The sequence below is a fragment of the Dromiciops gliroides genome, chromosome 1 (genome assembly GCF_019393635.1).
Source record: "Dromiciops gliroides isolate mDroGli1 chromosome 1, mDroGli1.pri, whole genome shotgun sequence".
NCBI lineage: Eukaryota > Metazoa > Chordata > Mammalia > Microbiotheria > Microbiotheriidae > Dromiciops > Dromiciops gliroides.
Window position 1 is genome coordinate 10155098 of NC_057861.1, and position 14770 is coordinate 10169867.

Below are 14770 nucleotides of genomic sequence, written 5' to 3' on the forward strand. Positions count from 1 at the left end.
CTGTCTTTCTCTGATTTGTACTGGATTCTTTTTTTTCTCCTTACAGCATTTCCCCCTTTCTTTTCATGTTCTTAAAACAGTGAAGTAATATTGATAGATTTTTGTTTTCATATTTCCTTTGTTTCTGGATAAACCATCTTCCTGTCCTCCTCCAATGAGCCCTCGGTTGTAACAAACACAGTTAAACAAAACTAACTTATACAAGGTTACCACAGAGTGGCAAAGAGAAGCCAAAAAAAGGCCAGTGTATCCATATATCCCTCCCTTTTCCATGGAAAAGAAGGGATATTTCCTCTCTTCTGGGGCTGCTCTTGTTCTGACAGCATTTTTATTAAGGGTCAGTGGCTAAGTCCAAGGACAGGAAGACTGGGGAACTCCCTGGGTGAATCGGAGGTGAATAGTCATCAGTCAGCCAGGGAACTTGCAGCTGGGCCTTGAGACAGAAGCTTGTGGCTCTGGTGGGTCCATGATTGAATTTTCCCAGAAGCTAAGGCTTGAATCTTGCTTCTTTTTTAAGGTCAAAGCATGAAGAAATTGAGCTGGTGAGTATGGAGGAATTTTATCGGGAGGCCCCTCCCGAGATCAGCAAGTGTGACATCACCATGGGGGACCCTCACCAGCAGACCCTCGCTCGCCTTGACTGGGAGCTGGAGCAGCGGAAGAGGTAAACGTAATCGTTGTGTCCCGGGGAAGGACGTGGTCTTTCACCAAGGGGTCAGATGCTTGGCCTCACTCCCTCTTGAAGATTCAAAAATAGTTCAACTCGGGGGCAGCTAGGTGGTGCAATGCATAAAGCACCAGCCCTGGATTCAGGAGTAACTGAGTTCAAATCTGGCCTCAGACACTAGACACTTACTAGCTGTGTGACCTTGGGCAAGTCACTTAATCCTCATTGCCCCACAAAAAAAAACAAAAACCCAAAAAACAAAAATAGTTCAACTCAAGTCCTGGCTTTGTAGTTACCAGAGACCAGCAGCCTAGCCTCAGCCCCCCTTCCCTGCTTTCTGATTAGACGTTTCTGTTTTGAGAGGTTACTTGGTGATTCTGGTTGTTCAGAGTCATGCCGTGTCTTTGAAAGGCATGAGAACCTGTCCCTGAGCCTCAGGTTCTGTGGTTCCTTTGATTTTCACTGCAGCCCTGGGAGGTCACTAAGCCAGTGCCTGTGTGGCCTGAATGAGCTTACAGTCTAACCGAGAGATGTCTGATGATGCAGAATCCTATTAGCACATGAGGGCCATCTGACCTGAGGCAGTGAGAAGGGCTCAGCACAGGAGCCTCCAGTCTTGCAGGCTGGGTTCTCCCTTCAGTCAGAGCCACAGAGCCTCGTGGCTCTTGCGAGCTGACGGCAGCTGCCCTGCTCCCTGGATCTCCTGTCTGCCGCTCCCATCACCTCCTAGCATTACCCTGGCCTAGCACTCTGCTTTTTAGAAACAACCTCTCCAGAGAGTCACACAGCCACGAGATGTGAGGGCCAGTATTCAGATCCAGGCCTTCTGCATTCCTCTGGACCAGGGAGGGCAGGAGATCCCTGGGCTCTCTGGTCTCCATTTCCTCATCTGTAAAATTGGAAAGCTAGAGCTGAAGCACTCACACCGTAGAAATGTCAGCTGCTCTGTTGTCCTCCCTCCCTCTCTGGCACAGAATGAAACTGTAACCCTGCCCCCTCAGGTCTGACTGTGCCTGTGTGACAGTGTGGGTGCCAGGGCGGGGCGGGGGGAGGGGGGCGGTCCCTGAACAGAGCCTCAGAAGAACACTTCTCCAGACCAAATGTCGTAACTTCCTCTATCAGGTTGGCAGAAAAGTACAAAGAGTGTCTAGCCAGCAAAGAGAAAATCCTGAAGGAGATCGAAGTCAAGAAGGAATACCTGAGCAGCCTTCAGCCTCGGCTGAACAGCATCATGCAGGTAAGTGCCAGACCTGCCGCCTCTTCTGGGGAGACTGAAGCCTGGGACTCCTCTGCCAGGAAGTGTTTATTGGCCTGATCCTTTTGGGTCTGGGACCTCCTGCTTGTGTGGTGCGAGGACGTGCCGGGGTCAGGAAGCACCTGCTGAGCCCATCAAACAAGTGCGCACATCCATGCCCAACACTAGGGGCTTAGTTGCAGACCGGGCATCTTTGGCCACTTTTTCATTACTGGGGAACGACTAGTCTCTAGCGAGTTTTAGTGAACACTTACCATGTGCCCGACACTCCGCTAAGTGCTGGGAATACAGAAGAAGGCAAAAGATAGTCCCTTCCTTCAAGGGGCTCCAGCCTAGTCAGGGACTTTATGCAAACAAGCTGTAGGCGGGATGACTAGGACCTGAGTCAGCAAGGGCCCCTCCTGCCACGGGTTCTGAGACCTTTTGAACCTTCGAGATAACTTGCAGGGCTGAGGGCCGGTTATGAGGCTGGGACCAAAAATGAAAAGAAGAAAGATGGGCCCGGTGCTCGCGTGGGAGGAGCACGTGAAGGGTGAAAGGAAGCCGCTTGCTCGGGCTCAGTGAGGAGTAAGGATGAGGGGCTTTCCATCGAATGGGGTCATGGGGAAAGGGCAACGGGTAGTCACCGTGGCTGCCCCAGTGCTTGGGCTCAACCCTTGCCAAGGACTGTTGGTGTTGAGGATACGAATGGCTGCTCAGTCCTCGGGATGGGATTAAGTTGTAGGGAAGAAGAGGCAGTTACCATACTCGGGCAGCTTTTGGAGAGTGAGGTGTTCCAGGGCCCCAGAGAAATTACTGGCAAGTCGGGGTACTCATGCTCCTGGCTAGAGCGAGGGCTCCTTTCTCCACAGCCAGGGACCCCATCCTGAATTCTCCCTCACAGCTGGTAGGCATCTCTGGCAGGGGCTGGTGTTGTAACATGACACGTGTTGGACACATGGTCCAGTTACAAAAGATTTCATGTATAAAGTTACATGTCTCAAGCCACAACGTGGGGATCCCTTCTAGTCCAGGATAGGACCTGCTGCAGAAACAAGGCCTGCATGGGGCGGGACCTGAGGCAAGGAAGCATGGATGACTATTAGAGATACTCAGTGGGCCAGCCTGCTTTTGACCTCACATGCTCCTCGAAAATGCTGGGCCCCTGGCTTATGGGAGGGCCAGACAGTCAGCTTAGTGACAGCAATGTGTGAGAGGCGATGCAACATTGTGAAAAGGAGGATCCAATCTGGAGTAAAGATGCCGGGATCGCAGAAGCTGCATCAGCAGGCACTCATCGGGGGCCAGTCGTTCGAGGTGTAGACTGAGCTCAGGGAAGGCCTGTGAAGAAACACTGTGATGGCCTCAGCCTCCCAGTGAAGGGTTAGTGAGGGACACAGCTGATGATCCAAAAGGGATCCCCTGTGGGACCCTGGAGAACTCGGGTATGGGACGTGAGACGTGTTGAGGTGGTCTCCCATCACCCGTGACTCGCCAAGACTGGCCATCCTTTCAGGAGCAGTCAGCATCCGAGGATGAGGCTGGTCGGTTTAGAACCAGCACCACAGGAGCCCATTGGAACAAGCAGGGGAGTAACCTTGGTGAAGTTACAGGGACAGATTCAACCACAGACTTTTATTAAGTGCTTGCTGTATGCTCTGCATTGTGCTTCATGCTGGGGTACAGAGAAAGGCAAATCCACGATCCTTGTTCTGTCCCCAGGTGTGGGGCAATCAACACCCAAAGCACTCTGTGTGTCTGAAGTGCTGGGGGGTGAGGTGCCTGCATGAGGGGAGATGGAGGCCTGACATAGGGACCCTAAGGACAGTGAGCGCCTCGGGGGTCTGTTACTGAGGCTCTGAGCAGAAGCGCAGCGAGTTCGAGAAAGGAAGAGATTCTTGATCGGCTACAAGATGGGCTGGATGTGGCTCGGATTCTGGGAGTCCCAGATGGCCATGGGTGCCAGGGGCCCTTGGGAAGAGTCACAGGATTTGGAAGGGACATCACTGGCCCTCTGGTTCACCCAGAGAGCCTCTCTGGCCTGGACCCAACAGGAGGTGCTCCATCCTCTTTTTTGAGACTACTATGTATTGTGGAGAAAACCACGTGGCCCGAGGCAGCTCTCTGTGCTTTGTTAGACTTTGGTCTGACTTGGAGCCAGAACGTGTCCCTGCAGTGTCCCCTGGACTGGTGCCAGCAGTGGGGCTGCCTGAGGCCCTCCACCTGCCCCCCCCCCCCCCCCCGACCTTGCTGGGCCCTTCCTCTGCCATGCTGGACAGCAGCCCCCACCGCCACGGGAAGAGGAGGCCCTCTGCCCCGGCTGCCAGGCTCCTCCTCTCCCACAAGGACAAACGCTTCTGGTTTGACATTTTGTTGTGTGAGTCAGCAGGAGGGCTTGGGTTCGAATGCTGTCTCTAACACTTGAGCAGGCAAGGCCTCGCTTTCCTGAGCCTCCTCTCGCTCCCCAGTGACGGCTCAGGCAGGATTTGGGGACCTCTGGAGAGGAAATGCAGGATTGTCTGGGTAGTGCCTGATTAAGACAGGCGGCTTCTTGTTTCTCTTTTGGTCAGGCCTCCCTCCCGGTGCAGGAGTATCTCTTTATGCCGTTTGACCAGGCTCACAAGCAGTACGAGACCGCCCGTCACCTTCCCCCGCCCCTCTACGTACTCTTCGTCCAGGCCAGTGCTTATGGGCAGGCCTGCGGTAAGTGTCTGGAAGCAGGCCGGGCTTAGGAGGGCTGGGTGTGGCTATCCAGGTGGCCTTGCTGAACCTCGGCTCCCTGTAGGCAACATCTGGGGACTCGGGGGATGCTTCCCTCGGGGTCGGGTGGCTTTACCCCTCCCCTCCCCATCCCCAGTGCTGAGCAAGGCTGGAGGAAGCTGATGAAACAGCAGCATTTGAGATGCTCTTGCCTTTGAGTTGGACAAGATTATCAAGCTTCACGGGCAGATGGGAGGGGCCAGGGCTGTGTCTTCTGTCTCTCAAGGGACTCTGGCCCCATCCCCACTCGTCAGTCACTGGCTGCTCTGGCCTTCTTGATGCCCGGAGGCATGTTGTCAGTCACAGAATAGGGAGAGGGCAATCTGATTCTCAGGAAGCCCTGGGAATGCTTGGGACTCTGTGGGGGCCCCAGAGGCTGCCAGGAGGTCTGCCCAACGCCTCCCCTTGCCCTGCCTTCCTGTCAGATGAAGGCTGTGCCCAGCAGCAGCTTAGGGCATCTATGTCCCCTCCAGCCATATGCACCAGTACATTACTGCGTTACTGTCTTTTCTTGAGTCTTCTCTCCCTTCTGTCTCCTTTGTTCCCTTCCTCTTCTCTGTCCTGTTGGCTCCATTAGCTTACATGAAACCTTCCTCCCAGCCCCCTAGGCAGGGTGAGTATTTTTCTTTTCTTGCGTCTTTCTTATCCCTTTTCCAGGTAGTGCCCCGAGCATTCCACCGGCCCAGGAAGGAGCTGAGCATGTTTGTCCAGTGCCCCTTGAGGTTGCACTCGGCTGGGCTAGACAGCAGTGACCCGCTGTCTCGATGACTTGGCATCCTAGAAATTTTCTTGTCCCACTTACTGTAGAGAACCCAGGACCCCTTTGACTGTACTAGGGCCTGCAGAAGTGGGGGCAGGGTAGTCAGCACCTTTGGAGCCCTGGGATTTCTGGCCCAACCTCCCCTCTTAGGACCTATGGCATTCAGGCAGGCCTCCGGCCACTGCAGGCAGAACCTTGGGGCGGGAGCTCTCACGCCTGCTGACAGGAGAATTCTGGGGGATTTCATCTAGCTCATGACACCCTAGTACTGCCTGGGAGAGGCGTGCGCTCGTTGCCACCTTGGGGGTCGCCCTCCTGGGACATGTCCTGGCCTCTTCTCCTCATGGGGTAGTCTGAAGCCCCAGACTAGCCAGCTTTCCCCACCTGCCCCCAGGACATGTCTTTCTATAGGCTCATAGCTCTTGAATTCTGATGTTGTTTTTTCAAACTGCCTTCAGATAAAACCTTGTCTGTGGCCATAGAGGGCAGTGTGGAAGAAGCGAAGGCTCTGTACAAACCGCCCGAGGATTCTCAAGGTAAAAGCTCAGCTCCATTGACTTCTCCCCTGCTGCAGTCCCAAGTCATCTCACCACGTGCTGGAGGCCACGTGGCTGAGGCCTGGGCCAGGAGGCAGCCACAGGCCTTGGGGGGAGTGGGGTCTGTTGGCCCTTAAGGAGCCCTCAGGGCAGCCCCGGCTTCTCTCCCTTCTCTCTTTGGCTATAGATGACGAGAGCGACTCGGATGCTGAGGAGGAGCAGACCACAGTAAGGGCCCAGGACCCCTCCCCAAAGATGGGCGGTGGTGCGAGGCGGGGGGGTTGGGGCTGTGGGGATGATGGCTTCTCAGGAAGCCGAGGCAGCGGCTGAGAAGGTGACTCTGCTCCGTTGTCCCCAGAAGCGCCGACGCCCCACCCTGGGTGTTCAGCTGGACGACAAGCGGAAGGAGATGCTCAAGAGACACCCACTGTCTGTCATGCTCGACCTCAAGTGCAGAGGTGAGAGAGTAGGAGGTCCCAGGACAAGGACTTGGGAGGCAGGGCCTCAGGTCACACACGCAGCCAGGAAGAGGCAAAGCCTGGATTGGAACTCGGGTCTCTCCTGACACCGAGTTGAGCAACCATCCTGTGCTGCCTCTGAGGTTGGGGGTTTGAAGTGGCAGAAGAGCTTCTTTCCACAACTTGGATGGCACGAAATTCATCCCTGGCTGAGCTTTTCTGCCCCAGCTGTGTGGCCTAGTGCCCGTTTCCTCCCGTCAGCTGTCATTGGCCTATGTGGCTCATGCTTGTGGTCCGCCTCTGTGACTCCCCACCCCCCATATCCTCTTGCAGATGACAGTGTGCTCCATCTGACTTTTTACTACCTCATGAACCTCAACATCATGACTGTGAAGGCCAGAGTGAGCACCGCGACAGAGATCGTCATGCCAATCAGCGCAGGGTATGTTCCCCAAACTTAAGCTGTTGCGGGGAGGGGGGATCGGGACGGGGCGCCTCTCTCTGTCCCGGAAGTGTGTGCCCCCGGCCCTTAGAAGAGGGCTGAGCCCCCAGCCTGCCCGCCCACCCGCCTGTGCTGGTGCTCAGACTTGATGGGGAGGGAGGAAAGCTCAGCTAGAGAGTGCCGCCCAGCAAGCCTGGCCGGGGCCTGCCCAAATGGTGCAATCTCCGGGATGGCCTTTAGGTCACAGTCTTAGGGAAAGCCGCTCTGCCGGCTCCGCTTTCCCAGGGCACCGCAAGGGGCGCTGCTTGCCTGTGGCAGCCGAGCTCAGCCCTTGGCAGGGCCACAGAAAGGGATGGCTGGACGGGGGCCTGAGGCTTCCTTATTGGTGTGAGAAGAGAGGAGGACAGGGCCTCTGGTTCCCTCCTGAGCCCATCAGAAGGAGCCCGAGCTTCCCCATAGCTCCCTCTGAGCCGTGATGGGCCCTTGGGGGGTTGGTAACACGCCCCATGTCCCTTTCTGATCTCTTGGCTGAGGAGATACCCCATCCATCCCCCCAGAAAGAAAGTGTGCTGTGTGTGTGTGTGTGTGCTCGCTTCCCCTTCCTTTTGGATAGCTGCCTGCAGGGAAGGGAACGGGGCTGGCTCTCGTCTGCCTGTCACACTTAATTATTTTCCGTCCCAGCCCTTGTTGGTAGTGGCAAGGTCGCTGTTGCCGGCTCTGTTCTGGTTTGTCAGGTCACCTTGTCTCCAGTGCAGAAGAGAATGTCTTCCCTCGGGGGGTCTGGAGTGGGTAGTGTAGAGGGTCTGCCCAAGGGCCCTGAGCGGCGTGTTCTGTCTATATTCTGTCTTCCCCAGAGTTGGGGCCACGCTGCCCTCCAAGGGGTGCTCAGGCCACTAGGTAACACATCGAGTGTCCTGCAATAAGAATGGGCATCTCCCAGCCTTTCCGCCTCTCTCCAGCTAATGACCCTGGAGAGCTCCTTCCCTCGTCTGTAAAATGGGGTTAGGGACCCTTGCATGCCTTGTCTCACAGGGTGTGCATGGGGAACCCTGCTCCAAGATCCCATAGCTCTTTGGGGCTGGCCTCTGTGTTAGGCCAAGGGCACTGGAAGGCAGGAGCTGCCCTCCAGAGCTCCGAAGCCAGGTGGCCCCTGGGCACAGACAGTCCTCACACCTCCCCCTTCCTCCCTCTTCCCAGTGACCTGCTATCTCCTGACATGATCTTAAGCTGCCTATATCCTGGGGACCACGGCAAGAAGACCCCCAACCCAGCCAACCGGTACCAGTTTGATAAAGTCGGGTACGTCAGCCTCTCTCCGGGTGCCAAGGAGTCCAGGTCTCCAGTGGGCATGTCTTAGAGCCAGGAGTTTGCTAGGAGGGCAGCAGTAAAGGTGACCCCCTGGAGCAGGGAAGAAGGGGTGCTGGGAAGGGTTCTGGCCTGAGACTCAGCAGATGTGGGCTTGAGCCACATCTTAGCTCACCGGGTACCCGTCACCCAACCTGGCAGGCCCTCGGCATCCTCTGTAGAAGGATAACAGTGGGGTAGCTAGGTGGCGCAGTGGATAAAGCACTGGCCCTGGATTCAGGAGGACCTGAGTTCAAATCCAGTCTCCGCCACTTGACACTAGCTGTGTGACCCTGGGCAAGTCACTTAACCCTCATTGCCCCCCCACACACACAAAAAAAGATAACAGCATTTGCACTGATGGAGTGGAGAGCAAAGGGGGCCCTCTTCCCTGGGGTCACGAGGGCAGGTTGCCCTTTGGGTAGGCTCTGAGCAGATGGAAAAGGTCTGATCCGAGTGAAGAGCCAATCAGAGGGGACGCCTCCGAGGACCCAGCTCCAGAGCCAGAAGGGAATTGAAGGACCGTAGTGTTAATTAGATGGCAAGGCCAAGGCCCAGAGAGACCAAGGGACTTGTCTAGAGTCACACAGCTTGTGCCTTCTTGGAAGGATTTGAACCCAGGTCTTCCTGCCTCCACGTCCAGTGCTCTGTTCTCCACACCATGCAGACCGCCTCCAGGTTTAGGTCTGAGGGAAGAAGTCAGGCAGAGATCAGATCCCCCATTTATGAAGTGGCCCTGTCCTGCAGACAGTGGGGATACCAGGACTCAGCTACTTCCTTCCACTGGCTTGTGTACAGATGGAGGACATATGTGCACGCGTGCACACACGCACATACTCGCGCACACACACACACACATATGCACACGTGGGACCAGACTGGGGTGGGGGTGGTCTTACCACAGGAGAGGCTTTTCGAGAGTCCTGAGAAGTGCAGCAGGGTACAAAGTGACAGGGATGGAGGAGGGGGAGGCACAGGGATGTCCTCCTTGGAGGACAGAAGGGCATCTGCCAAATCCTTTGCAGGGGGGCCCCCCGCCCCCTTTTACAAATGAGGAAACTGAGGCCCATTCGAGTGAAGTAGCTTGGCCAAGGTTAGAGATCCAAGCTGGGCACAGCCTGAGGGAAGAGAAGAACTTGAGCCAAGGTTGGGCGGGGGGGGGGTGCCCTGAGAGGAGGCCCCAGCCTTGACAGAAGTGGCCTGTGTTGTTTCCTGCAGGATCTTGAGCCTCAGCGACTATGTGCTTGAACTGGGGCACCCCTATTTGTGGGTGCAGAAGCTGGGGGGCCTGCACTTCCCCAAAGAGCAGCCGCAGGTGCGTATGCTGAGTCGGGCTCAGCCCCAGGGGCACCCCAGCACAGGCTGGCGGTGTCCTGGGAGGCAGAGCCTTCCCCGCCAGCCCCAGAGAACAGTGGGGCAGCCCTCCTCAGAGGGAAGCTTCCTGGGCTTTCTGGCCGGGCAGTAGCAGGTGGCTTCTACCGTGGCAGTCTAGGTTCTCCAGTCCTTTGAGTGGGCACAGGGGTGTGGGCACAGGGGTGTGGGCACAGCACTTGTTGCTTTCATCTCTGCCATGACCAGCCTCATGTGGAAGAACTGGAACTCTTCCTCAGAGGAAACGTGGGGCATCTTGGGGCTGAATAGTCAACCATTCACTCATTCATTCATCCGCCTTTTATGAAATGCCCGTGTGCCAAACCCTCCTTAAAGTCCTCCTCAGGCAACTCCTGGGACCTCAGAGACTGAGCCTCAGGGAAGGCCCGGTCCTTCCCAAGCCTCCCACCAGGCTGCCCCATTGCAGCTGTCAGAGGCAGAGGCCCAGGGGCTGGAGAGGGCAGAGCTGGGCACTGACATGGGCTTGTCCCCCCTCAGCACGCAGTGACCGCAGACAACTCACTAAGCGCCAGCCACATGGAGACAACCATGAAGCTGCTGAGGACCCGCCTGCAGGCCCGCTTGGCTCTCACCAAACAGTTTGCTTCGTTGGGTAGGTCTGACTCAAACTGAACTTTGGGCAGCCCTCAGACCAGACATGGCCACAGGGGCCGGCCTGATTCTCCAGAAGTCTCACACCTTGAGCTGCACTGTCCCTCAACTCGGACTGACCTTCCAAGGTCTAGGCAGGTGTGGAGATAAGGGATTGGGCCAGGGTCATTCACATGAAAGCTGGGCCGGGCTCTTGGCTTCTCCCCTTCATGGGGGTAGGGGTGCCCTTGGCCATCCTAGGGGAAGCCTGGGCTCTCCCCACAGCAGATAGAAGCATGGGCATGGGGAGATCTGCATTCAAATGGTAGTGGTGGTTTGGGGAGTTATTCGCTGTTGAAGAACCTTGGGGTTTGACTTGTAGGCTTGGGGTGGGATTGCGGCCTCCCCTTGGCTCTGGCCCCACGGTGGGTCTGAGGCCCAGGAGTTCTGTGACCCATTGGTGCTAACGGCCCTCCCTGGTTCATCCGTGTGTGGAAACATAACTCAGCCGCTGTGTCTGAGGGCACCCGGGCTCTCTTCCACTTGCTCACAAAGAAATCGATGCCCAGGGCACTGCAGGGCCAGGGGGTTTTCGTTTTACTGGCCAGTGTTTGCTGTCAGAAGCAGTGAATATCTGATTTTTCTCACAGTGGAGCCATGTCAGGTGCGGAGGTCCAACTGTCTGTCCTGAACATTGGACACAGGTAATGACGACGGGACCGCCGAGCTCCTGGCCACGCTCCTGGAGCCCCGTCCGAGGCAGCTGGAGAGCCCAGCGGGGAGGCTGCTGGCTCAGCTCTGCCACCAGGTCCTTTTGTCCAATCACCTTCTCTCTCTGTTTTCTCTTAAAGAGCATGGCATTGTGCCAGTCACCAGTGAGTGCCAGAGCCTTTTCCCTGCAAAGATCGTGTCCCGCCTTGTGAAGTGGGTGGCAATTCCCTATGAGGACTACCTGGTACGCACTGGGAGGGAGGGAGGTTCTTCCACTGTGAGCCTCCACACATGCATGCGCACACAGGCACGCACGCTCATGCACACCCCCACAAGTGACTGCCTTCCTCTTCCCTGGTTCTATTGCAGGATCTGCCGTACACACGTGACATTGTGGAGGCTGGGCTGGCTGAGGACACGCACCTGTACTACATGGCGCTCATCGAGAGAGGGACAGGTAGAGCTTTTGTCTTCGCTGCCCCACTGGGTGTTTGCTCAGAGCATTGGTGGGAGAGGGGAGCCGCAGAAAGTGACAGAAAGGCCCCCTTCCCTTTTGTTCCCGCAGGCCCTGGGTGGAGGAGGGACTGGTTCTCAGAAATCACTCTGTGTGTGATTGTCCTTCCCCACCCCCTTTGGAGGTGTCCACTTGTGCTTCTCCCGCCTCTCAGGTCACCCGACTCATGCAGCTCCTGGCACTGCAGCCGCCTTGAATTCCACCCAGAGGCTCACGATTTAGCTAGGGACATCGGGCATCTGTGCCGTGCCTCTCCTTGGGTGAAGAGCTGGGTGCTGCTGCCCATTCCCCAGGACCAACCTTCTCCCCCACTTGACAGGGGTTTAGGGTTAGCCCACATGTGGCATGGGAGTGTTGCTGCCAGCTGGCCAAGGGCTCTGTCATGTGACCGATTTTTCTCCTCTTCTCTCCCCCTTTCCAGCCAAGCTTCAGGCAGCTGTGGTGCTAAACCCAGCCTACTCCTCCATCCCACCTATTTTCCGACTCTGTCTGAACTGGAAAGGAGAGAAGACCAGCAGCAACGATGATAACATTCGGGTAAGGGCCGACGAGGCAGCGGCCAGCTCCCCAACTTACCCCAGATAGTGTAGCCTTCCCTGGGGGAGTGGGGCCACAGTTAGCTTCACTCAGACCTAACCCAGCCCCCCGAAAGAATCTGGGGGGCAGCTAGGTGGCGGAGTGGATAGAGCACCGGCCCTAGATTCAGGAGGACCTGAGTTTGAATCTGGCCTTGGACACTTGACACTAGCTGTGTGACCTTGGGCAAGTCACTTAACCCTCATTGCCCCTCAAAAAAGAAAGAAAGAATCTGGGCCCCTGAAGATAGACCAGGGAAGGTCTACTGACTGCTCTCACAGTGAGGGGCAAGGAAAGAGGCAGGATTCCTGGGCTTGGCCCATATGGACCCAAATGGCCGTGTTGTTGGAAGCGGACGTGAGGGGAAATGGCAGCTTTGGGCATTGGGGCAGAGGCTCACTCATCAGTGACGAGGCATCTGTGTCTGTCACAGGCCATGGAAAGTGAGGTCAGCGTGTGCTACCGGGAGCTCTATGGCTCCAAGCCTGGCCACCAGCTCCTGACCAATCAGCTGCAGCGCTTGTGCGTCGTGCTAGATGTCTACCTGGAGACAGAGAGCCACGACACCAGTGTGGAAGGACCCAAGGAATTTCCCCAGGAGAAAATGTGTCTTCGGCTGGTCAGGTGAGCAGGCGGGGCTTTGGGGGACAGGCTAGTGGGAATGACTGTGCTGTGACTAGAGGCCACCCCAGCAGTTAGAGAGGAGGCCGGCCTTTCAGGGAGAGGACAGAGCTCAGCCTGAAAACGTGGCGGAATTTACCAGAGACGCAAGGGGCACCATCACCCCAAGGATGTGCCTCTTTGCCCGGCACTGAAGGGAATCCAGCCGGCTCTCCTCGTCCCCGCGTCAGGCTCTGTTCTGTGGGGGGCACGGTCTCGGCCTCTGCAGCTCAGCCTGGGTAGTTGGTGCTCAGGGGTGAGCTTGATTGGGCTTTGTGAGTGATTTGGTTTTGTTCTTCATCTTTGGTAACAGGTCCTGTCCACAGACCATGCTCTTTCCTGAAGAGTAGATTTCAGATCCTTTGAGAAGAATTTTCTGCTTTCTGTAATTCTGTGCAGAAACAGGCAGGAGCAGTCATAAGGAAGGAGAAGCTTAGAAACCCATTTCCATCCATTCATTGCCTCATTCTACTACTCCCCACATCCCGCCCTCCCCACTTTAGTCCGCAGACAGAAGAGGCTCAGCAGAAATCTGCCTCCTCTCTGACATCTTCCAGAAGGGCCCCCGGTGTCCGGCTCTGCCAGGCAGAGGACAAGGCTTATGTCCTCCTGGGCTGTTTGGGCCTCCTTCTTGCTCTGCTCTGTCCCATGTCTATCTGTCTCTCTCTAGTCTCTGTCTCTCTCTTCCCCCCTCACTTCCTCTCTCCTTCCCCCTCTCCCTCCTTCTCCCCTCTCCTTGCAGCCCTTCATTCACAGCCTGTCTTCACAGTCCCAGCTCCGGCCCAGCATGTATCCACTTCCCATGTTCTAAACAGTCTCCTGAAGGACCCCTTCCCCAGCAGGGCCTCTGTCATGCAAGTTGGGTGTTTCTGGGCAAGGCTGATGAGCACAGGCTTTCTGGATAGGTGACTCAGATCTAGTGAACCAGGGGCTGAGGGCATGAAACCACCCGGAGGATCGGGTTTCTGTCTAAAATCGCCTGGAAACTAGATTGTTGCTGACAGCTGGAATTGGAGCTGGGACCAGTGAGGGGGCAGACCCAGATCTGAGAGTCAGGAGACTTGGGTGTTGGTTCTGCTGCCCCTGACAGCCCCTGTGACACCGGGCAGATCACTGAACTGAGAAAGCTGGGCCAGCCCTAGGTCCTCTCCAGCAGTCTGTGATCCCCATGGCTGTCCTCCTCTCCCCTCCCCATCCCATCCCTGGCATGGCTTCTTCAGGAGTAGTGAAGAGGCCTTGTAGGCCCACTGAGGCAGGCCTCCACAAGGAGGGGCCCCGTCTTCTCTGGAAGAAAACCATTTCTGAAATGTGATTTCAGTTTATGTCCCTAACCTCTTGACCGCGCACATTCCATAAAGAAGCGACTGGCAGAGAACCCGCCTCGGACCCCTGCGCTCTGCCCAGGCCTCTGACCCCTGCAGTCCTGTTGGAGCTCTCAGAGCAGCTGCCTACCTCTTTCCTCAGGGGTCCCAGTCGGATGAAGCCGTTCAAGTACAACTATCCACAGGGATTCTTCAGCCATCGTTAACCATCAGACTACCTTCTGTCCATCCATCACCTGACAGGCTTCTAGCAGGGTTCCAGAAAAACCAGCAGTGGGGGGGACACGAGGCTTCCACACCATGGGTGTGACCTATGTGCTTCTCCGGGTCTTCTAAAGTCAATTTTGTATTTTTAATGTATTAAATATATCCATGGGTGAAGTGAACTCTGTCCTCTGCATGTTTGTGTGAAGGATCCTGTCCTTGGCTGCGGGAGGGTAATGTAGACCAGCCTTAGGTTTGCTTCCCGCCTAACCAAGTATGGGGAGGGGGGGGGGGGGCTACTGTTCAGACTCCTTGGCATGGTGGCACGGCGGCCCCCACAGGACTTCTCCATCACATCTACCCATGACTGTTTTTGTGTTTTATAAAGTGCTGTACTTGACATGAATCCCTCAGTGATGCCTCTCAGATTCTGTTGGTGAGGGACCCTCCCATGTTTGCCCAAGAGACGTGCTACCCTCCCCCCCCCATCTCTCCTCTGTCTGGTAGATTTCTTGTTCTACTTAATTCCACAATCAGAGATGCTCCTTTCTTTTTGCCTTTGCTGCGATTTGATTCGGATTGTGGATTATAAGTCTTTTTCCTTCTAAAGAAGACTAATA

The 14770-nt window shown here is 56.1% G+C and overlaps 1 protein-coding gene across 5 annotated transcripts in view; it reads left to right on the forward strand.

Annotated features, from left to right (window-relative positions):
- Positions 1-14332, forward strand: part of THOC5 (THO complex 5) — a 31495-nt gene extending 17163 nt beyond the window's left edge. The window contains exons 6-21 of one of the 5 annotated variants that reach the window (XM_043978324.1): positions 518-664; positions 1790-1904; positions 4472-4604; positions 5239-5274; positions 5880-5957; positions 6145-6185; positions 6316-6415; positions 6749-6857; positions 8055-8156; positions 9420-9516; positions 10071-10185; positions 11015-11118; positions 11244-11331; positions 11810-11925; positions 12398-12588; positions 14089-14332. In XM_043978324.1, coding sequence (XP_043834259.1) covers positions 518-664; positions 1790-1904; positions 4472-4604; positions 5239-5274; positions 5880-5957; positions 6145-6185; positions 6316-6415; positions 6749-6857; positions 8055-8156; positions 9420-9516; positions 10071-10185; positions 11015-11118; positions 11244-11331; positions 11810-11925; positions 12398-12588; positions 14089-14152 — 1636 coding nt within the window. In that variant the 3' untranslated portion in view covers positions 14153-14332. The other 4 variants (XM_043978325.1, XM_043978326.1, XM_043978327.1 and 1 more) reach the window with 4 other exon arrangements.
- The last annotated feature ends 438 nt before the right edge of the window (positions 14333-14770 follow it).